Source organism: Mirounga leonina, unplaced genomic scaffold, assembly GCF_011800145.1.
Source record: "Mirounga leonina isolate KUSES-001 unplaced genomic scaffold, KU_Mleo_1.0 Mir_94, whole genome shotgun sequence".
NCBI lineage: Eukaryota > Metazoa > Chordata > Mammalia > Carnivora > Phocidae > Mirounga > Mirounga leonina.
In genome coordinates this window covers 52,712,667-52,734,290 of record NW_023270855.1, presented here as the reverse complement: position 1 = coordinate 52,734,290, position 21,624 = coordinate 52,712,667, and the positions used below count along the sequence as shown (strand labels likewise).

The window sequence follows — 21,624 nt, the reverse complement described above, 5'->3', positions numbered from 1 at the left end:
ACATTTAGACCCTTAACGTTTTAAGGGTTGGAGGTAGCCAGGAGCGGTAATGTGTTCCCTTCTGTGCTTTCCATGAAAAATTTATACTAGAGATGATTCTCCTCCCCGCCGCCCCGTCTTTAATCTTGTTTACTTAACAGGCTTCATCCATTTGCAGGAAAACAGAAAATTCTCTGAGCCTCAATCTAGTTTGTATAAATTAGTTTACAATTTTAAAGCTGGATTTTAAAAAAAACCCATCAAACCGGAGAAAGAGATGTCATTTTTTTTCCTTTAGTTTTTTTTTTTTGGTGTTGTTCGTCTGTGCTTTATGTTTGTCCGTATTTATTTTTCTTTAGATTGTTTTGAGTTAGCGATTTCCTCAGCCCTTGACCTTGGAAGCAAAGGCTCAGGGACTGCTGGTGAGGCGTGGCAGAGGCCTCGAGCCTGCGGGCGACTCTTGGCCGGACGTCTGACCTGCTGTAGGGCTTTGGGCAAGTCACCGGGCTTGTCACCGGCCGCCTCCTTTTCGGGAGAAGGGGCAGGAGGCCAGATGATCTCCGGGAGCTGTCCCAGCTCTAAGATCATGTGCTATATGTATGCCTGTGACCTCATTCCCCGCCTGAGCTGAGGCTTGCAAACGTGATTTATCTCTTCAGATTCTTTATATAACTCAAGAGCAAGCACAGGCCTCAGCTTAGCTGTGAGCTGTTGGCCCTGCATTCGAGTAACCGAAACCACCAGCTTGAACCACCACCAGCAACAGCCCTTGGTGCTTCCCTTTTTTTTTTTTTTTTAAAGAGTAACAACTTCAATTCTGGAAGTCTAAATCTATCATTACAATGTGGCTATTTATACATGGCTTACTTTGTAATGATCGCAAAGTTTGTGGAATTGATAAATAAACTTACTAAGGACAGATATGGTACGATTCCACCCATAGGAGGTCCCCAGAGGAGTCCCGTCCACAGAGGCAGAAGGTAGATGGTGGGAGCCAGGGGTTGGGGAGCGGGAGGGGAGTCAGTGTTTCATGGGGACAGAGTCTCAGTTCGGGGAGATGAGAAAGTTCTGGAGATGGATGGTGGGGATGGTTGCACCTAATGCCAGTGAGCTGTGCACTTAGAAATTATTAAGATGGTATATTTTATGTTACGTGTATTTTACCACAAATTGAAAAACATACACAAAATAAATAAGCTTACTCACTATGACTGGGAGTGGTTTCCCATTAGTATCACCAGTAGGGTTTTTTTTCCCCCCAAGCTTTATTGAAATGTGGTTGAATTATAAGATATTGAAAGGTAAAACTGTAAGATACTGAAAGTGCCCATCGGGATGATTTTGATACACCTATATGCTGTAAAGCGATTTCTCCCAGGTAGTGAGTGAGTTCATACATCTATCACTTGTATTGTGTGTGTGGGAACATTTAAGTTCGACTCCCTTAGCATATTTCAGTTCTAGAATACGGCGTTACCAATGCATTTTTAAAAATTGTGGTGAAATATATATAACATAAAATTGACTATCTTAATCATTTTTAAGCGCACAGCTCAGCGGCACGAAGCATGCTCATGCTGTCGTGCAGCCATCCCCACCCTCCATCTCCAGAACTTTCCATCTCCCCAAACTGAGACTGTCCCCATGAAGATGGACTCCCCACCCTCCACCCGACCCCCGGCTCCCACCATCTCCTCTCTGTCTCTGTGGATGGGACTGTCTGAGGTGCCCCATTACCTATACTTTCACTGTGTAGTCACAGAAAAACCATGGGACGCTATGTGCCCTGCGATGGGGGCCAGAGAGGGTAACAGGAGTGAAGAACTGTGTGTGGCCTGATCAAAAGGTCCTTTCCTCTCCAAAAAATTCTTAGGATCCTCCCACACGAAGGAAACCCGACCTTTTTCTTCCGCCCGTCATGCCATGACCAGTCCCTGTAATGGTTAACCCAGCCAGGTTAGTCTGTGTCTATTAATAAATGTTAGAAGTGTTTTTAAGAGACCCTTGTAGCCATTCACAGCTGTATAAATACTTGGGCTTCTGAGTGGATACTCACCATTCCCGGGAAGGTACTTAGAGCCCATTGTCTCCAGGACCCATTCAAGGGGAGAGGGAAAAAAAATGCTCAGTAGCCCCTAGGAGGCTCCCAGCGCAAGGGCTGGTGGCGGGAAAGGTGAATCCCAGGGGCCTTCGTGAATTTTGCCCGATGAGAGTAGCGTTCATCCTCACAGTCGCACCCGAAGCATGTCTGTGGCCTGCACGATGGATGACAGGTGTCCCTGGGATTGGACTCGGGGGTCGCGACACGGCCAGCTTCGGCACTTAAAAAACAACTTTGTGTTTTTGAAAAATGTCTTCCCCCATCTCCCCTCGTGTCGTTAGTCCAGAGCTTCTCCACCTCAGCACTGTTGACATTTGGGGCCAGATCATTCTCTGCGGTGGGGCTGTCCTGTGCCTTGCCGGACAGTGAGCAGCACCCCCGGCCTCACCCCCCAGGTGCCAGAATCTCCTCTACCCCCCAGGATTCCTCACAGCCAGAATATCTCTTGCCCAGTGTCCGGGGGGTGGGGGACGGTGCAGAATCACCCCTCCCCCACCCCCGACCTCGGGGAAGAACCACTGCTCTACTGATTTCTGGATTCCTGAGTGAACTGTAGATTCTTTAATTTGTAACCATTGGGTCTGTAGGTCGGACCCTTTATATGGCCTCCCGTTACTTTATATGGCTGGCTGGCTGATTCATTCATTCATACAACTGTCACCTGCCCCCTCAGCCTTTCTCTAATCCCACCTCCCACCGTCCCGTCCCTCATTCTGTCCTGCTCATTACTTTGGGTTCTTGGTGTCTTTTGGCATGCCAGGGAAATTCCTGCCTCAGGGACTTTGCACTTGCTTTTTGCTCCGTCTGAACTGCTTTACACCAAGATGTGTGCGTAGCTCATTCCTTTCCTTCATTCGGGACTGCTCAGCAGTCACTTTCTCTGAGACCACCTCGTAAAAAGCATCAGCCCCAGACATCCTCTGTATGTTCATCCTGCGAGCTGACCCATGGTATATGTGTTTATGTTTCTTATGTAGCCCCCCCAGTTCCCAGCCACTAGATTGTAGGTTCCATGAGGCCAAGACATACCTGGTTACCTTAGTCTCCAGTCCAATGGGGTTATGGTGTCTTCTGGTGTCTGGAACACCCTGACATGCACAGGTGTCCCATGTGCCCAGCCCCTCCGAGAAGACCCCCTTGGCGGCGTGCATGTTGAGGGCTCGGGGAGGATCCGAGGCCACCTGCTCTGCCTGTGTCTAGGGCTGAAGCTGCCGTCCCGGACCTGGTCTCCGCCGTTCGAGGCCGAGGGCTCCCAGAAGCACAACCAGAGTGAATACGAGGAGTCTGCCGGCGAATGTTGCTCCTGCCCCAAGACGGACTCTCAGATCCTCAAGGAGCTGGAGGAGTCCTCTTTTAGGAAGACCTTTGAGGATTACCTGCACAATGTGGTGTTCGTCCCCAGGTCAGGACTGTTCCTTGGCTCTGTGTGGAGGGGGCGGTCATTAGGGGAACAAGATGAAGAGGGGAGCCAGGGGGTGGGCGGGTAAAGGAGGAGATTCAATAGGAACCTTAACCAGGAAGAGCAAATAAGCACTCCAAACGGGGACAAGTTAAAAAAAAAAAATAACAAAAAACAAAAAAAACCCCGCAGACCCTCAACATTTGCTTTCCCACGTGGCCCAAACTCTTTATCCCAGCCTGGGGCCTCCGTCTGCGTTCTTAAACGAGCTCCATTAGATTTTGCGGCGCACCCTGAGGAATGCCTACCTGGCCCCATGCTTGATTTATCTTGAAGTCTCAAGCTCAGAGCATTCTCTGTGATCATCCCGCCAACCTTCTTGTCCTTCTGGAAATTTCTACTGCATCTTCAAAACCCGGAGGCTTCTCCTGTTTAAATCTGTTGAGTTTCCTTTAGGAGGGAAGGGATGTGCTGATGTACATGGGCTCTGAGAGGGTTTGCAGGGAAGACGACCCCAGGCCACTCCTCTGTCGTTGCCTCTCCCAGAGGCAGAGACGCTCAGGTAAACGGCATGTGTCTCTCGCTGCCTTAGTTTACTTATCTGCCATGTGCAGATAATAATAGTTCTTGTTTCTTAGGATTGTGAGAGCATGTGAGTCACCCAGGCTTCACAGCCTTGACCCTGTGGACGTTTGGAACCAGCTCGTCCTCTGCTGTGGGGCCGTCCTGTGTAGGATGATGAGCCACATCCCTGCCTCCACCCACCCGACACCCCAGCGCTGTCTGCATCCTATTAGTTCATGAGTCTTTAGAGTAACCCACTGACGTAGCTGTCACCTCCCTTTCATGGGTCCAGAGCCGGTGTTTCTGAGCTGGCGAGGGATCCGACCCCGGATCCGGCTGCTGGTGAGGGGTGTGGGTTGTGAGACGCCTCCTATCCCGCCCCCCTTACCAGCAGATGGGCCCCCCAGCAATGTCTGATGCAATGCGCTGTCTCCAAAGTGGATCGAAACCCCAAAGGGTGACATTGGGATAAAATAAGATTTTAAAATGGGTCCCTTCAAATGCCTATCATCGCTTCTCATAAGAATAGACGTTTTCCCAGAACCATCGATGTGTGACATTTAAAAAAAAAAAAATTTCTTTCTTGTGTTTTTTTCCCCCCCGACCCTGAGTCCGAAAGAGCGCTAAATGTCAGCGCCCAGGCATGGAGGGTGGGAGGCAGTTACTGTTTTACCCGTTAAAAACAAAATGCTGCTGGACTTAAGGAAACGGCTGAGTCAGTTGTGATGTTTAAATGTAGTCAAGTTTGGCATCTGAGGGGGATACCCCAGCTGGCCAGGTCTCGGGGGAGGGGAGGGTATTTTCTCTGATTCTCCCCCCGCCCCCGCTGTGTTCTCTGCATCTTATGGAGATGATGTGATTTGGGGGGTGGGAGACGTGGTCCACAGTCAAGGGCAGGGCACCCTTGGGCCGCTCGGAGGGAATGTGGCTTCCAGGGTGTCAGAAGCCAGAGGTCTGTCTGAACGAGTTCTGTCTGTCCTCAAAGTGGTTGGTTTTGTTTTCACAGAAAATCCTCTTCAAGCCCTGGTGCTGAGGACACTAGGTACGACTCACCTGCAGGAGGTCTGCGTGGCCGCTGGGGGCTGCTCAGCGCAGGGCCGGCGGACCAGGCAGGGCAGGAAGCATGCTGTGTGCCTTTGAGACTCCAGAGGCTTCCGTGGCCTTAATGCATGTGATGGGCTGCTCTGCAGATACCGGAGGCTTCACGAATTCATACGGGAACTGCCTTCACCCTCAAATGGGATCTGGGCACAAATCTGCACTAACACACTCTTACTAAAATGTAGAATCAAGGGGCGCCTGGCTGGCTCAGTCGGTGGAGCATGTGACTCTTGATCTCTGGGTCAGGAGTTCGAGCCCCACGTCGGGGGCAGAGTTTACTTAAGAAAAAAAATAGAACAGAAGGGGGTACTTTCTGGGCACCTCTTAGATGCCACGCATTTACCCCACTGCGTTCACCCGCTGAACATTTATTTAAACATTTGTTTATCGGCACCTACGGTGTGGGCCGGACTACGCCTGGACCCCACAGTCTGAGGCACGTGCAGCAGGTCTTGGGGGGAGCCTGATCTGCGAACAGAACGTTTTTATTTGGGGTGGCAAGTGCGGGGTTGCAGGCGTGTGAGCAAAGGCATGCCGTGTCGCTGAACTCCACTGAGGACAGGCGGGCTTTCCTTTGATTTGTGTCTTGAAACTCCAAGGGGGCTTGTCCTGGAGGAGAGGACAGGCAGAGAGAGGCTGGGGAAAGGAAGGCCTTGGGATGAATCACGGGCCCCTAGGAGGAGCCAGAGGGGAGACCGCAAAGGCAGGTCAGGGCCACGTGGAGGGATGCTACTCTCTCAGCAGAGGATTTGCTTCTTGGTTTTTCAGGCCTATTTGTGTGGCCCTGATCTGACCTCTAGTGGCCATTTGGAATATAACCTGCAGAAAAGAAAGGCCTAGACATTTGCGGCTTGGGTCCATCCACATCGGGGTTTCTCAAATCCCAGACGTTAGACATTTAAGGCCACATCATTCTCAGTTGTGGGGCCCGCCCTGTGCATGGTAGGATCTTGAGCGGCATCTCTGGTCTCACAATGCCAGTAGCTTACGTGTTCCCCCAAGTAGTGACAACCAAAAATGTCCCCAGACACGTCAGATGTTCCCCCATGGTGGGGGGAGGGGCAGACTCGCCCCTGGTTGAGGACCACTGGTTTGGTATGAGATTGTGGGGTGTGTAGGCAGCGGAGAATGTGGGAACCCCAAACGACAGATAGCGGGGGAGGGGGGTGACCGCATATACATTCGGCTTGTTTGATGAGACCTTTTCATGTTCCAGTTTTCATGTTTGGACACCCACTTCTCAGTAGTTTTTCCTGAGGCACCAGTGTCATGGTCATTTGGGAAAAGGCCCATTTATGCCTGGATGGAAATGTTCTGAATCTTGCTAACATGGGTCTGTCTTTGGTTTCCGTCCAAGAACGTCACTGGTCTTGCAGATGAAAAGACCAAACAAAAAATCTTAATGCATGTCCCCTGCCCATGTAGGGTTTTTCTTCTGACTACAGTGCAGTTGAAACTAAAAATTGACTTCAAACATTTGAACAGAAAAGTGCTCCCTGGTGATTTAAAGTTGATTGCTTTGATACCTTTTGGGAGAAGCAGATGTGGAGACTTTCATTAAAGTCCATTTGGAAAATAGTGGGAATGAGAATGTCATGTACCTTAAATTTGTAGAATATCGCCAAAGCTGGGCTTTGATGCAAAATTAAATGATTTTGCTAGTTAAGAAAACAACCTAAAAAGGTAAAAATAGAAATGTATTGTGAGGGAGGGGAAATCGTTGAACTTGCAAATATAAGGATGAAAACCACAAATAACTAGAAGTAAAGCAGGTGATCTGAAACCAGGGTCGAAGAAAGATTTTAATGTTGAATTCGCTGGACAGGCTTGTGTTGTTCAATTTGAAGCTTTAGGTGAGGAGGAAGGTTTTAATTTGATCTGATTCAAGATGAAGCAGAAAAAATTAAATATTCTAATAACTTTGGTAAATGAGTAAAAATTACGTCCCCAAAAGGCCCTGGGCCCAGAGAATCTTATAGATGAGTTATTTCAAACTCTGTGATATAGAAACTTTTCTGAGCATAGAAATCTATGGAAATCTTTCCAGGTCATTTTATGAAACTAACATAACGTCCCTTAGCAGAACTTGATGTAGATGCTATATTGACAGAAACCCCAGGACCGGCTAAAATGAGACTTTAGATCCAAACGTCCTAAATGAAACAGTGTGCTGACATTATTGTTTCACTCAGAAGTACAAGGATGGTTTACGATCAGGAGATAACGATAATTCATCAGGGGCCCAGGAAAATCATATGATAATCTCATGAGACAGTATTAATTAAAATTCCTAATTTAGGGAAATGAGCAAAAAAGAGGCCTTTTAGAAAAGCGGGAGTAGAATACTTCTGCTACAAGGTAAATAAATATTACCTAGATGAAACCGACAGCCAAGCTAACATTGTATTTATTATTTATTTATTTATAAAACATTATACTTATTTATCTGAGGCAGAGAGAATGAGAGAGAGAGCACATGAGAGGGGGGAGGGTCAGAGGGAGAAGCAGGCTCCCTGCGGAGCAGGGAACCCGATGCGGGACTCGATTCCGGGACTCCAGGATCATGACCTGAGCCGAAGGCAGTCGCTTAACCAACTGAGCCACTCAGGCCCAAGCTAACATTGTATTTAAACTGTCCCTGTTACATTGAGAAGGAAGCCCAGTGTCGTTGTTACTAATTAACATTTTCCTGGGTATCTAGCCAGTGCAGTAAGACACAAAATAGAAATTAGAATAGCAAAGAATGGATTGTGTGAAATAATGTCATGGATATTCGCAGATAGCCCAGTGCAAGGGTAGACGTGCTGTGGTGTTAACAGGCTGGACAGCCTGCTGCCCATTTTTTTGGTCAATGAAGTTTTATCGCAATGCAGCCACTCCCATTTGTTTATATCTTTCAAGCTACAATAGTTGTAAAGCCATTGAAAGTTGAGTAGAGACAAAAAGTGCTTGGTGACACAGGCCCTGCAAAATCCAAAATATTTACTTCCTACCATCGACAGGAAAAGTGTGCCAACTCTTTTTCTAGTGTGTTCCTTGGAAACCCAAGGATATCAACTATGAAGCTCTTAGAAGAGAGTTTGGGAAAGAAGGTACAATGCAAATAAACAAAAAGCCCGGTGATACACTAGCAATAGTTAGAATAGAAAACAGAGGAGACGATCCCTTTCGTAATTGCCATACCACCTTGGTAACCCCATGGAGAATTAACTGTATAGGAAAAAGTATAAACGTCTGCTGAGCTCCAGGATTGTCCAGATACATGTGAAAGACTGTTTTGAATCATTTATAGAAAACTCACTGGCAGTAGTGTTGATAACAGTGTTAATATCCTTGGTGAATAAACAGGGCAGCAGTAAGAACGGCGAGGAAAGCACTAGAACATCGTAGAAACAGAGGAGAAAGATGGACACTTCCCTAGAGAAACACAAGGGACCAAGGAAGGAAAGACAAGCTCACACGGAATGGTCTTAAGAGATGCAAACAAAGCAACAGTGCCTTGTTTTTCAGTTAATCTTTTGGGCTGAAAATCTGCAAACAAACAAAACCCAAAAAACCCTGAGTACTGATGAGGTTACCCTGAGGTGCAGTTTCAGGGGCTGCTGGTGAGAGCCCCCGGTCCGTAGAAAGGTCCCGCAGAGCAATTTCACCGTATGGATGAACAGGCACAGCCTAGCATTTTCCCTTCTAAGAGTCTAGTTTTAGGATCTAATAAGACAATCGGACAATGATCAAAGCGATATTTATAAGAGCAAAAAACCCTGGGGATACTCTTATGCAGACATCTTCAGAGGTCCTGTGGGCTCGGTTGCAGACCCACTGTTGTAAGACGAATATTGCAATAAAGCAGGTCGCCTGAAGTTTTTGCTTTCCCAGTGTGTATGAATGTTCTGTTGGAACCAGACTGTAGTCTACAAGGTTGCCATAGCATTGCATCTAACAAACCAGTATACACACCTTAAAAAATACTGCTCCGAAATGCAGACCATCATCGGGGCTTTCAGTGAGTCATACTCACCGATCACAGATAGCTGTAACAAATAATGATAATAATGAGAAAGTTTGAAATAGCGTGAGAATCCCCAGGAAGGTGACCCAGAGACACACAGTGAGGAAATGCTGCTGGAAAATGGTGCTGGTAGATTTGGCCGATGTGGGGCGGCCACAAACCTTTGGTTTGTAAAACTGCAGGATCGCAAAGCACAATAGAGCCAAGTGCAATAAAATGAGGTATGTCTGCATTAAATAAAATAGGAGGGTGGTTAGTAATTTATGGCTCATGCATTAAAATGAATATTTTCCAGTTTTCCAAGTTTTCTGCAGTGAGCATGTTTCCTTTTGTAACAGGGAGGGAAAAGCTTCACATTGAAAAAGACAAAACATAAATTCTGTGCTAAGTACTTAAGGCGTTACGTTTTAAGGAAGCTCTTTGGTGAATATTTCCAACAGAACAAGCGAACAAAGGATTACAAAGCTAGCTTGGTCCTCATACCTACACATAATATTTCTAGGAAAAAAAATTGCCTCCAGGAAACAGAGGGCAGTGGAATGATGAGTCATTTAAATTTTCTCTCTGCTTTTTGTGTTTGCGTGTTTATAAGTTTTTAGGCTATTGCATTTATTTCTTAATTTCTTCTTAATTGGGGGGGAATGTGTGTCGACTGCATTTTTTTTTTTTTTTTGAGTTACCCTTACCAACCTGAGTGGTAAGATTTTTTTTTTTTAACCCAAGAACTGAAATTTAGTCACTACTATGATGCAGATGCCCTATATGGTCATAAGAATTAGAAGATGCATTTTACCTGTTTAGACAGATGTTGCTGGCCAGTAGTTTGGGATGCTGGGCTCGTGAAAAGCTGGACTCTGACATGCCTTAGGCATTTTGTCTTTAACGCTGACCCGGGGTGGCCGATTAATCTGCAACACGACAACCTGAAATCAAGCATGTTGAGGGGAATACTGGTGTGTGTCCCCTGCCGATGGTCCTGGAGCCCCGTCCCCTCGAGGGCGTCCTGGGGAGCTGCTCTGGGTTGTAATTCCGGGCAACCTGCATTTAATCTGCGTGCCTCCTTGCATCCCCACCGCACCAGTCTTTGATTCCGAGCCTTTTCTTCTCCAGCATTGTTTTTGTCTTAAAGACGGCGACCGCATGACCGTGTGTGTCCTGCTGTCGTGACAGGCCATCGCGGAAACGCCGGGCCCTCGGGGACGTTGCCAACGTGACGGCGGCCGCGCCCACGGTTCCGGGTTTCCCCAACACCTCGACCAGCGCGCCCACGAGCCCGGAGGAGCACAAGCCCTTCGAGAAAGTGGTGAACAAAGAATCCCTGGTCATCTCTGGGCTGCGCCACTTCACTGGCTATCGCATCGAGCTGCAGGCTTGCAACCAAGACTCCCCCGAGGAGAGGTGCAGCGTGGCGGCCTACGTGAGCGCCAGGACCATGCCCGAAGGTGGGTGGCCCCGTCGCGGTGCCAGGAGACCCGGGCGGACCGAGGGCCAGCCCTCCGCCCGTTAGGCAGCGTAGATGTGTACTTGAACTTACCTGCCTTTGTCGTTTCTTATTTTTATTTGCGGCCGGCTTCACTGAGATCCCAGCTGACATGTAACATTGTGTACATCTAAGGTATACAGAGTGTCGATTTGATATGCGCACGTATTGCAGCGTAATTACCACCGTGGCGTTGGCTGCCACCTCCGTCACGATACGTGGTGACTATTTCTTTTTCTGTAGCGAGAACGCTTAAGATCCACTCTCTGAGCACCTTCCAAGGGTATAGTAAAGTGTTATTAAGTGTAGTCAGCATGCTGTGCGTTAGATCGCTACAGCTTCTTCGTCTTCCAAGCTGGAAGTTAGTATCTTTGCATTACCCCCGCCCCCTCCAGCCCTTCCCGGCCCCACGTAACCACCATTCTACTGTCTGTTACCTGTGAGTTCCGCGTTTTTAGATTCCACATATCAGTGAGATCATACACGATTTGTCTTTCTCTGTCTGACTGATCTCCCTGAGCAGAATGCCCTTAGGGGCCATCCATATATGCCGGTATTATTGTTTGATTACACGAGTCATACGTAGCCAGTATATGAACTTCAGTAAAGACGCATGAGCCATGAGAAATACAAACTAAAATTAAGAAATACATATATGTATGGTATTAATCAGGGTTCTCCAGAGAAACAGAACCAATGGGATATGAGATAAATGGACAGATGGATAGATAGGTATGTAGACGGTCCTATGAAGAAGTGAGTTTTACGTGTCCGTTTTCCTTGTGGGAAAGTTACGCAAGCAGCTTGAGGTTGGTTGCTCGGCTGGTAGGTGGTGGAGGTGGTATTTGATCCAGGGGTCAAGTGCCGGCCTCTAAGCACTGCTCTTTACAGCCAAGGCAGATGACATTGTTGGCCCCGTGACCCACGAAATCTTTGAGAACAATGTCGTTCACCTGATGTGGCAGGAGCCAAAGGAACCCAACGGTCTGATCGTGCTGTATGAAGTGAGTTACCGGCGCTATGGTGATGAGGTAAGACCCCCTGATGCTCGGGTACATACCTCAGGGCTGTCGCTGGTACCCCCTCCCTCTTCTTAAATTCTGGCCCAAATGCTTCTCCTATTAGCTACGTTGTCATTAGGACTCCACGCCTTGATTTATAACTTTCCAGGGAGACGGGTGAGAAATTCCAGTCTGCAAACTTACTTATTTCCTCAGTTTCTCCCATTGCTTCTCACATTTTAGCTCCGTCCGACAAGATGAATGATGGCTGCCTGCATTTGTGTCCCCCCTGACATGACAGGAGACCCATTTCACTTTAGACAGAGTTCTCTGAGTCTGGGGAGAAATCACTTAAGATCTTAATAAGGAACTTTCCGTTTACTACCAGACACCGTGCGGGGTGGTGGGTGAACACAGAGATGCCCAAGATATGGCATCTAAGAAGAACAAAAAAGGAGCCAAGCTGTCCTGAGGGGTCACTGTGTGTCTCGCACGTATGAAGCGCTGTGCACACATAGTCATATCTCATTTATCGTATTTTACCACGTCTAAGGCATGATAAGCGGCCCCATGATTTTTATGGACTGCTAAAAAAAAAAAAAAAAAGATGCTGCCAATTCTGAGTTTGTGTTGCTTCTAAGCTGCATTGCAATTTCAGAAATGCCAAAATGTGAAAATAATAAGCCTCTCAGGACCAATGAAATGCAATAAATCCTCAGAATAACCCAGTGAGCTTGGTCCGGAGGCAGCCAGAATTTTTTTGTCCAGGATCCATAAGAATAAAGTCAGGATTCAAACCCAAGACTGTCTGATGTTCTAATCCGAGGGTTGGCAACTGTTTTTTTCTGTCAAGGGCCAGATACTGAACATATCTGGCTTCCCAGCCGGATGGCCTCTGTTGCAAATACTTAACTCCGCTGTTGTAACTCTGTATAATGGGTATGGTTGTGTGCCAATGAAACTTTTTTTTACAAAAACAAGCAGCAGGCTGGCGTTGGCCAGCCCCCGCTCTAAGCCATGCCCGTAACTACTCTCGGGTGGATCTCCATTCCCAGAAGGGCTGGGGTCTGCTCCTGCCGGGAGAGGCGCCGGCCAGGGCTTGAATCCACCTGCGCACAATTCTCCCCTTGACTGTGACTTCAAGCAGATGAGTCGCATCACCTCCTTGGGTTTGACTGAGCCCTTTCCCTGTCCCAGACACAACCCTGAGTCCTTTACAACCATCCGTTTGAACCTCTCAGTGACCCGACCAGGTGGGATCTGTTAGTGTCTCCTTTTTTGGCCAGGAGTACGGAGGAGCTGAGTGGACTTGCTCAGGGCCACACACCCGGCATCTTAAATCCAGACCTTTGCGCTCCCGAATCTACCGTCTGCAGTTGAGGGCGGTCACTTAAGTCAGAGGTCGTTTTCTGTAAATGGCCAGAGTGTTTAAGTTTTTAGTTTTGGGAGCCATAAAGTCAGGCTTGGGCATGAGGGTTTTTGTTTGTTTGTTTTATAATAACAGCTTTACTGTGACACATTCACATACCATAAAATACACCCATTTCAAATATACAATTCGGGCGCCTGGCTGGCTCATTCGGTGGAGCGTGCAACTCTTGGTCTCGGGGTTGTGAGTTCGAGCCCCACGTTGTGTGTAGAGATTACTCAAAAATAAAATCTTTACAATACAATAAAATAAAATACACAATTCAATGGTGAGTTTTTTTGTTAATTTTTTACAATTTTTAAGTATTCTCTACACCCAACGTGGGGCTCGAACTCACAACCCTGAGACCAAGAGTCACACGCTCCACCGACTGAGCCAGCCAGGCGCCCCTATAATTCAATGTTTTTTTAATTCACAGAGTTGTGCGACCATCACCACATCAATTTCAGAGTATTTTCATCACCCTAAAAAGTCCCCCCACCCCCAATCTCCCCTGCCTCGTCTCCCTCCAGTCTCTGTCAACCACTAACCTACTTTCTGTCTCTGTGGATTTGCCTGTTCTCGATACTTCCTATGAATGAATCGTACAATACATGGTCCTTCTGTTGCTGGCTTCTGTCATTATCATAATGTCTCCAAGGTCCATCCGCGTGGCGGTGCATGTCCACGCTTCCTTCCTTTTCATGGCTGAGAAATATTCCAGCATGTGGATGGACCACATTTTGTTACCACTCACACGTAGACGGACATTTGGGTCGTTCTCACCTTCTGGCTGTTGTGAGTAATGCTGCTTAGAGCATTCGCGTGCAAGTGTTTGTGCGGACGCATGGTTTCAGTTCTCCTGGGTGCATATCAAGGGATGGAGCTCCTGGGTCCTGTGCCAACTCTTTTAAGGAAATGCCCACTCTTTCCCCAAGGGGCTGCACCATTTTATATCCCCACCAGTGGCGTCTGAGGGTTCCAGTTTCTCCACATGGTCGCCGACACATGTTCTAGGCTGTCTCTGATTAGAGCCATACTGGTGGGTGTGAGTGGTATCACACTGTGGTCTGGATGTGCATTTTCCTGATGGCTCATCTGGGCTCGAGTTTTGTGCCTTTCCCTGAACCCATGGGACTCTTCAGCTTCAGGCAGCTTCGGGCAATTTAGCGTCAGCCCTGGAACCGGGGTGGGGTTGAGGATGGGAGGCAAAGAGGAGGGGCAGCTTCCAAAGGAAGTTTGGGATGTTGTGGGCAGCAAGGAAGAGAATATGGATTCTGGGCAGTGAGCATCACATTTCCACTACAGACCCTCCTTGGTTTTATTCCTGCTGCTGTGACCAACTCTTTCCCATTTGCCTGGAATTTGCCAGTGTTGAGCACTGAAGTCCTACATCCTAGGAATCCCTTGGTTCTGGGTAAACTGGGACAGTTGGTTACCCTATTGGCATTGGACCTAACCCTAAATTCTCCCAGCTGCCTTCGGCTGGACTGCCTCCCCCGTTCCTGGAGCCCACGGGTCACCGGTAGGAATCCCCACTAGAGCCTCTGCCCCACATGGCCCAGCACCAATCCCAGATAGACTGGCCCTATTTGCCCTTTAGGGGAACAGAGACTTAGGGGGGGAGGGAACGGGAGAGAGTGAGAGATTATAATCACCTTTTAAAAAAACCTTTTCATAGATAAGATGGCCGATCATCTCCATTTTCCTTTATTGCCTAGCATTGCTTTGATAAAGAAAATAATGTAAAAAAAATTTTTTTTGTATACACCATTAGTACTCTTGTGGTATGATTTTGCCAGTTCTACAAAATTCTCTCCAGCATTTGGTGGGAGGTCATCTTCTTTTTCCTCTTCTTCTTTTTTTTTTTAGTATTTGTTAGGCTGATAGCTGAAATCACTTCTAGCTGCATCACTTTTGCATCTCTCTCTCCTCGAACCTCACGTTCAAGTCATTTGCCCTCCTACTTCGTCCCCTCTCTGCCCAGAAGACCCGGACTGCCCCCTTCCCTGGAAGGGGCATCGCTTTTTAATTTTGGTGTACTTCTAAGCTTTGCTTTAGCGTCTTTCATGGTTTTGAGCTTCTGTCTTGTTGGCACAAACTTTCATATAACTGGCTTCTTTACTCTTAGGTTTCGCTTCTCGTTTTGCTTTCCGTTTTTGTGTTTCGGCGTCTGTGGAGACAGCTGCCTCAGGGTCTAGTTCCTTCTGTTCATGCTCCCTTCCCTCTCCTTTGCCCCTTGAGGTGTGTGGGGTGCATGGCCGGCCGTGGAGGATGCCTTTCCCCTTTGTCCCCAATAGCAGCTACCTTCGGTTTCTATATTTGCTTATTTGTCCCTTTCTACTTGGTGACTCATCCGACTTGGATGAACCTTTGGACCAGAGCCCCCACCCCCTGCTGCCAGCCCGATCCAGCCCGATCTGTTTTCTTGCTGTTGTTGTCACATGATGAGCATGGGAGTTTTTACATTTCTTTCTCTGCCCACTAAAATTTTCCAGTCCAGCTCTCTGCATGCACTATAAACTTGGAGCTGTTTTGGAAAGTTTTTAAAATTTGGCCCGACGCGTGCAGGGTTCATGGTCCCACTTCCCAGTGAGCCTCTTGCCTCTCCTCCTAAGGTCTGGGTTGATCTCTGTTTACACGGTGGTCACTGGGGTGTGTGCGCTTGACTTATCTCCTCTCTGTTTTCAGAGATTGAGGTAGGTCCCAACTCTTCTTCAGAATGGTCAAGTAAATCGAATCAAAACAAAAGGCTGCACCAGGGGAAGGAAGGAGCTTTAAAATTTGTCCTTAAGACATTAAGCCCATGCATATGTAAGCCCATGCATGTGTTTGGTTCTGAGGCCAGGAGGTGTGTGTGGGGGCAAAGCCTGAAATTTGATTTAGGTCATGTGGGGCTCTTCTTTCCTGTCCTTCTGGGACTTTCTAGAGGCCTGGTGACAAGGCCTCATACTGGTTCCAAAAAGGCTGGGAGCCAGATGGTTCTGGATTCAAGGGTGGTTGGCCCAGCCACTTACCAGCTAGGAGCCCTCCGACCAACCGTCTCGTCTCTTCAGCCAGGGGTCGGCAAAGTATTTTTGTTCTCCTGTTCTTGTACAGCGTGAGCTCTAAGGATCGCTTTCATATCTTAAAATGGCTGGAGAGAAAAAAAAAATTCAAAACGTCGAGAGAAGAACAGAGTCACGACACGTGTCAGCTTAACGTGGAGTTCAGCGTTCGGCGTCCACGACGCTCCGTGGGCACACGGCCACGTCCGTTTGTGGACGGATGTTACGGATTTGGGCTTGGTCCCCGGCTGCTTTCGCGCTGCCACAGCAGAGCTGAGTGGGTCACAGTGACCGTGCGGCCCCCTTGACAGCGAAGGTTCGCGGACCTCCGCCCCGGGCCCCCAGCATGAGGCCGAGCCCCAGTGGGGTCGTCATAGGAAGCAAATGAGCCGATCCAGGGCGAATGCTTGGCTTGCGGTTTAGGAAGGGTTGGCTGTTATCAGTGATGACAGCCTCCACGTCCGCGTCCTTCCCCGGAGAGCGAGTGTGCGGAAATTCTGACGGTCCCGATGCGGCTCGAGTGCGTGGTGCCCTGATCGCGCCTTCCTTCCAGGGATGGACGCTCCCGAGTGGCGAAGAAGGACCCCCCACACCCTCCCCCTCTCCTCCCCTTGTCTTGCAGGAGCTGCACCTCTGTGTCTCCCGCAGACATTTTGCTCTGGAGCGGGGCTGCAGGCTGCGTGGGCTGCCGCCGGGGAATTACAGCGTGCGAGTCCGGGCCACCTCCCTGGCGGGCAACGGCTCGTGGACAGAAGCCACCTATTTCTACGTGACAGACTATTGTAAGTCTGCGCTTGGGGCTGGGCGTGGCAGGACACTGCAGAGGATGGCCGGGGAAGCTCGGAGGCTGTGCCCGCGGGCCCTGGACTTGACCTCCGGTTCTGCTGGCTGCTGCTGTGTGACCTGGGCAGTGTGCTTGACCTCTCTGAGCCTGTACGTTCTCATCTGACCATGGGGATAATTATAGGAATACCCCCCTCCCCGCCCCGCCTTGGAGGTGAAAGGAGGTTTCAGTGACATTATGAAGGTCAAGTGGCTGGCCCAGGGCACGTCTGATGAACACATTAGCTCCTGTTACTAGTGTCCTGATACTGATTTTTGATGGGTTGTGCCCTCCAAGGGAGGACACGGGAGCTTGCTTGCTGAGTCTCAGATGTGCTCTTGATATGCAGGCAGTGAATGCTGCCGTTGGGTGAGCAAGACATGCTGTGGACAGTAGGGTGGGCGGCTGGGAAGGCTGAACTGGTCAGGGAAGGCTTCCTGGAGGAGGTGCATCTTGACTGAGACCCAGAAGAATATACAAGCGGGGACAAAAGAAGACGGTCATCCTGGCATGTGGCAGGAGCCTAGACACTTGAATGAGTGAGCAAATGACTTGGAAGGAGGGGAGATTCTAGACCAGGAGGAGTGGGAGCTTGGGTGGGAGGGGCTGAGACAAGGCTCCTGCTTGGCCGGCTGGATTTTCACATACCAGGCCTGGTGGGACTTGGGAAAGTGGGAAGTGATTCTTCTCTGGTGTCTGGACACCAGCTGGGTATGTGACACCACGATTCTGATGCTGCCTAGTGGGGTGAGCACAGACCCTGCCAAGTTAGGAGCACGGTTCCCAGCAAGACGGCCCTCACTTCAGATGCCAGATGCAAGTTGGGGGTTCTCCAAGCCCCCCACACTTCTGACCAACTGGCAACAAACTCAGGGGTTCCCACGACCCCCCTCAGATTCAGTCATTTGCTCGATCAGCTCACAGAGCTCAGGAAAGTGCTATATTACAATGACGGTGTTATTGTAAAGGCTATCAGTCGGGACCACCCAAGTGAAGAGACACCCAGGGGAGGGTCGGGAAGGTCCAGGACACTGAGCTCCTGTGTCTTCTCCCAGTGGAATCAGGACGTGTGGCGACGCCTTTCCCGCATACCCATGTGTTTACCAGCCAGCAGGCTCCTCTGAGCTTTGGTGTCCAGGGTGTCACTCGCTAGGCATTGCTGATCACATCGTTGGCTGTGTGATGGAACTCCCTCTGCAGCCCCTCTGCTCTCTGGAGGTCAGGCTGGCGAAGGCCCAACCTTCCGATCACGTGTGTGGTCTGCTGGTGACCAGCCCCCATCCTGGGTCATCTAATCCCATAGCATAAGCTCAGGTTGTGTTCCAAGGGGCTTGTCAATAACAAAGACACTCTTATTACCCAGGATATTTCAAGGATTTGGAATCTCTCTCTCAAAAACCAGGGATGCCGTGAATAAAATTCCAAGGAAAATATCAAAGTGGGAGAAACATTGGTGATATCATTGACAAAGAGTTAATATCCTTGATATAAAATGAAGATATATGTGTAGGACATGAGTAGAAGATATATATAAATCATAACACAAGGATAGGCAAAGAACATAAATAGCCAATTTAAAATGAAATACAAAGATAAAAAAACATAAGAAAAAAAGTCCAACCTCAAAGCCACAGCAAAAAAAAAAAAAGGAAGAAGCAGCAAATTAAAATGAGATGTGATTTTTAACTTATCGAATTGGCAACGCTTTTGTTTCTGTTTAATTATAGTACTTAGTGTTATTCAAATTATAGACACATGGACTTTTTTTTCATGGTTGGTGAGTGCTAAAATATAGTACTTTATTTTTGAAAAGATTTTTATTTATTTGAGAGAGCAAGCAAGAGAGAGAGCATGAGCTTGAGGGGAGGGGCAGAGGCAGAGGGAGAAGCAGGCTTCCCGCTGAGCAGGGAGCCCGGTGCTGGGCTCCATCCCAGGATCCTGAGATCATGATCTAAGCTGAAGGCAGATGCTTGACGGACTGAGCCACCTAGGTGCCCCTAAAATATACTACTTTTATAATATGTATCAAACATAAAGGATCTTACTATGCGAACCGACAATTCTGGTTCTAGAAATTTATCCTGAGGAAATGATCAGAGATGTCCAAAAAAGATACATGTCCAAGGAAATGCAGCCCAGCATTACCAAAGATAGCAAAAAGTCTGGAGAATTAAAACAGTTCTTTATTTTGCAGCAGGGAGGCAGGCAGGGCACCCAAGGTGCAAATCTGAAGGAGGCACTCACCCCCAGGGGCTGACCCTGCATCTCCATGACTCAGAGGAAGAGTCCTCAAATTTTTCACCCTGGTGCTTCCCTTTCTTCACCCTGGTTCCATGGCCACGCGAATTGGTGGCGTGAGCAGGACTGTGGGGTCTGGGAAGCCGAGACGGGGTGTGGGGGGTGAAGCCTGGTTCTCAGATTGTGTCCCCAGACCCGCTAAGTCCTGGCAACTTGGTGACCTCCAGCTTCCCTGCTCCTGAGGAAGAAGGGACAAGGAGGAGGGACATGCAGACAACTGCATGTGGCCATAGGTTTCCTTTTCTCATGTCCCATTCAACCACCAAATATTTACAGAGTCTTTCTGTGGCCAGGAGCTGCCGGGGAGGGGGAGGAGGCAGTTTCCTGTCATTCAGGAGGGTGTCTCAGGGTGCCCTCCGTGGCCTTGGCCAAGCACTTCTTCAGATGGCCCCGCTTGAAATCCCTGCTCCACCAGGGGTCAGTTGTGGGATTTGGGGCAAGACCCCTCCAGTCTCTGAGCCTCTTTTCCCAGTCTGTTAACTGGTCTTAGTCACGGTCCCTCCCACCTTGGCTTATGTGACGATTAAGTAAAACCAACCAGCACAGAGCACTTCAAATAGCGCCTGGTGTTTTCCTAAGTGTTTGGTAAACCGCTGTTGATAGGAAAGACCTTAGGGACCAGGGACCAGGTTCCCTCCGGGATTCCTTAGAACCCATTTTCCTCCTTGGCTTCGGAGAGTCTGAATACACAGGCATGTTTATAAATGTAGACAACTTGGCCTTACATGCAAATTTTTAAAAAATGAGGGCTCCACAGCATTTCTTCGGTGAATTTAAAAGGATTTTTTTGAGGGGAGGACCGCCTAGCACCCAGGGCCCTTCCTGGTGAATTTTTCATCTGTGAGAGGTGCTGTTGGGATTAATTTGCAAGGCCCACTGCAAGATGAAAATACAGGTCCCCTTGTTTAAAAATTATTAAGACTCTTTTTAAAGATTTTATTTATTTGAAAGAGCAAGAGAGCACGAGTGGCGGGTGGAAGGGACAGAGGGAGAGGGAGAAGCAGGCTTCCCGATGAGCAGGGAGCCGATGTGGGGCTCGATCCCAGGACCCAGGGATCAGACCTGAGCCAAAGGCAGACGTTTAACCGACTGAGCCACCCAGGTGCCCCTAAAAATTATTAAGACTTTCAAGATGGTGACAGTGGAGTGTTAGGGATGAGGGCCCTTCCAAGTGTGGGGACTTGGGCGATGGCCTGGGTTGTGTGCCTGTGAGCTGGCCCTGGGGGGGGCGGGTGGGAGAAGGCTGACAGTAGGCAGTGGTCTGGGGGTCAGGGTCTCTGAGCCTGGCGCCCAGCCCCGTGGAGCAAGCTGGTGTTTTAGGACTGCTGGAAAAGAGGGGCCGGGGAGACCAGGGGAGAGGCTCGGGGACAAGGGAAGGGGCAGGTGCGTGTGGCCCTTCATTATAGGTATAGGTGTGATTTGTGATAGGAACACATTTTGATGTGAACCATTTATTTTCTTATTCTATTTCAGTAGATGTCCCGTCGAATATTGCAAAAATCATCATCGGCCCCCTCATCTTTGTCTTTCTCTTCAGTGTTGTGATTGGAAGTATTTACCTGTTCCTGAGAAAGAGGTGGGTGTGGTGGTGTGCTGGTAGATGATTAAAGACTGGCTCTCCAGGAAAGAAAGTATGCCTCGATCTAGAGACAGCTGTTAGCTAAGTTTATTATAAATTGGACTGACATAAGGGATGGGAATAGCACGCAACTTACAGGTAATGATCATAATACCATTTGTAACACTCTCTATCCTAAATTCCCCCTAGCTCGTTATTCTCACCAAATGTTTTGGTTGATTTTTCTTCCCCCCGCCGTGAACCTTTGTATCTACAGCCAACCTGTGGTGGCAAGTGATGAATGAGCATAGCTCGACCTGAATGTTCATTGATACTTTGTTTTCATTAAAGAGCAAGGTAAAAATGAACTAAGATGTGTAGGTTCATCAAGGAAGAAGTGACTTCGCTCAGTCACGTAGTAACTCTTAGATGCTGGAGGAACATTTTCTCAATTTTTTTTTTTTTTTTTGCCATTTGCAAATCATGGCCACAGAGATGACATCCTTTTTTGTTGTTGTTGTTGAAGACTTATTTATTTTAGAGAGCGAGAGCAAGAGAGAGAGAGAGAGCAGGGGGTGGGGCAGAGGAAGAGAGAATCCCAAGCAGACTCCATGCTGAGCACAGAGCCCGATGCGGGGCTTGATCCCAGGACCCTGAGATCATGACCTGAGCCGAAATCAAGAGTCGGCCGCTTCACTGACTGAGCCCCACCGGCGCCCCGAAATGACACACTTTTAAGCTTATTCTGCGTTGTTAACATTTTTTGCCATCCTTTTCTCAAGCCTGGACAGACAACAGAACAATAGATCAAGTCTTGGTTTGTACCGTTCCCGTTTCTTTCTATGATGTAAATACT

General features: G+C 48.5%; 1 protein-coding gene across 4 annotated transcripts in view; it reads left to right on the top strand.

Annotated features, from left to right (window-relative positions):
• INSR (insulin receptor) overlaps nucleotides 1-21,624 on the top strand; it is a 129,489-nt gene that overhangs the window by 92,598 nt on the left and 15,267 nt on the right. Inside the window, exons 10-15 of one of the 4 annotated variants that reach the window (XM_034997375.1) lie at nucleotides 3,281-3,482; nucleotides 5,050-5,085; nucleotides 10,324-10,595; nucleotides 11,525-11,664; nucleotides 16,712-16,871; nucleotides 20,687-20,786. In XM_034997375.1, coding sequence (XP_034853266.1) covers nucleotides 3,281-3,482; nucleotides 5,050-5,085; nucleotides 10,324-10,595; nucleotides 11,525-11,664; nucleotides 16,712-16,871; nucleotides 20,687-20,786 — 910 coding nt within the window. Of the gene's footprint in view, nucleotides 1-3,280; nucleotides 3,483-5,049; nucleotides 5,086-10,323; nucleotides 10,596-11,524; nucleotides 11,665-16,711; nucleotides 16,872-20,683; nucleotides 20,787-21,624 lie in introns of all 4 variants that reach the window. The other 3 variants (XM_034997374.1, XM_034997377.1, XM_034997376.1) reach the window with 3 other exon arrangements.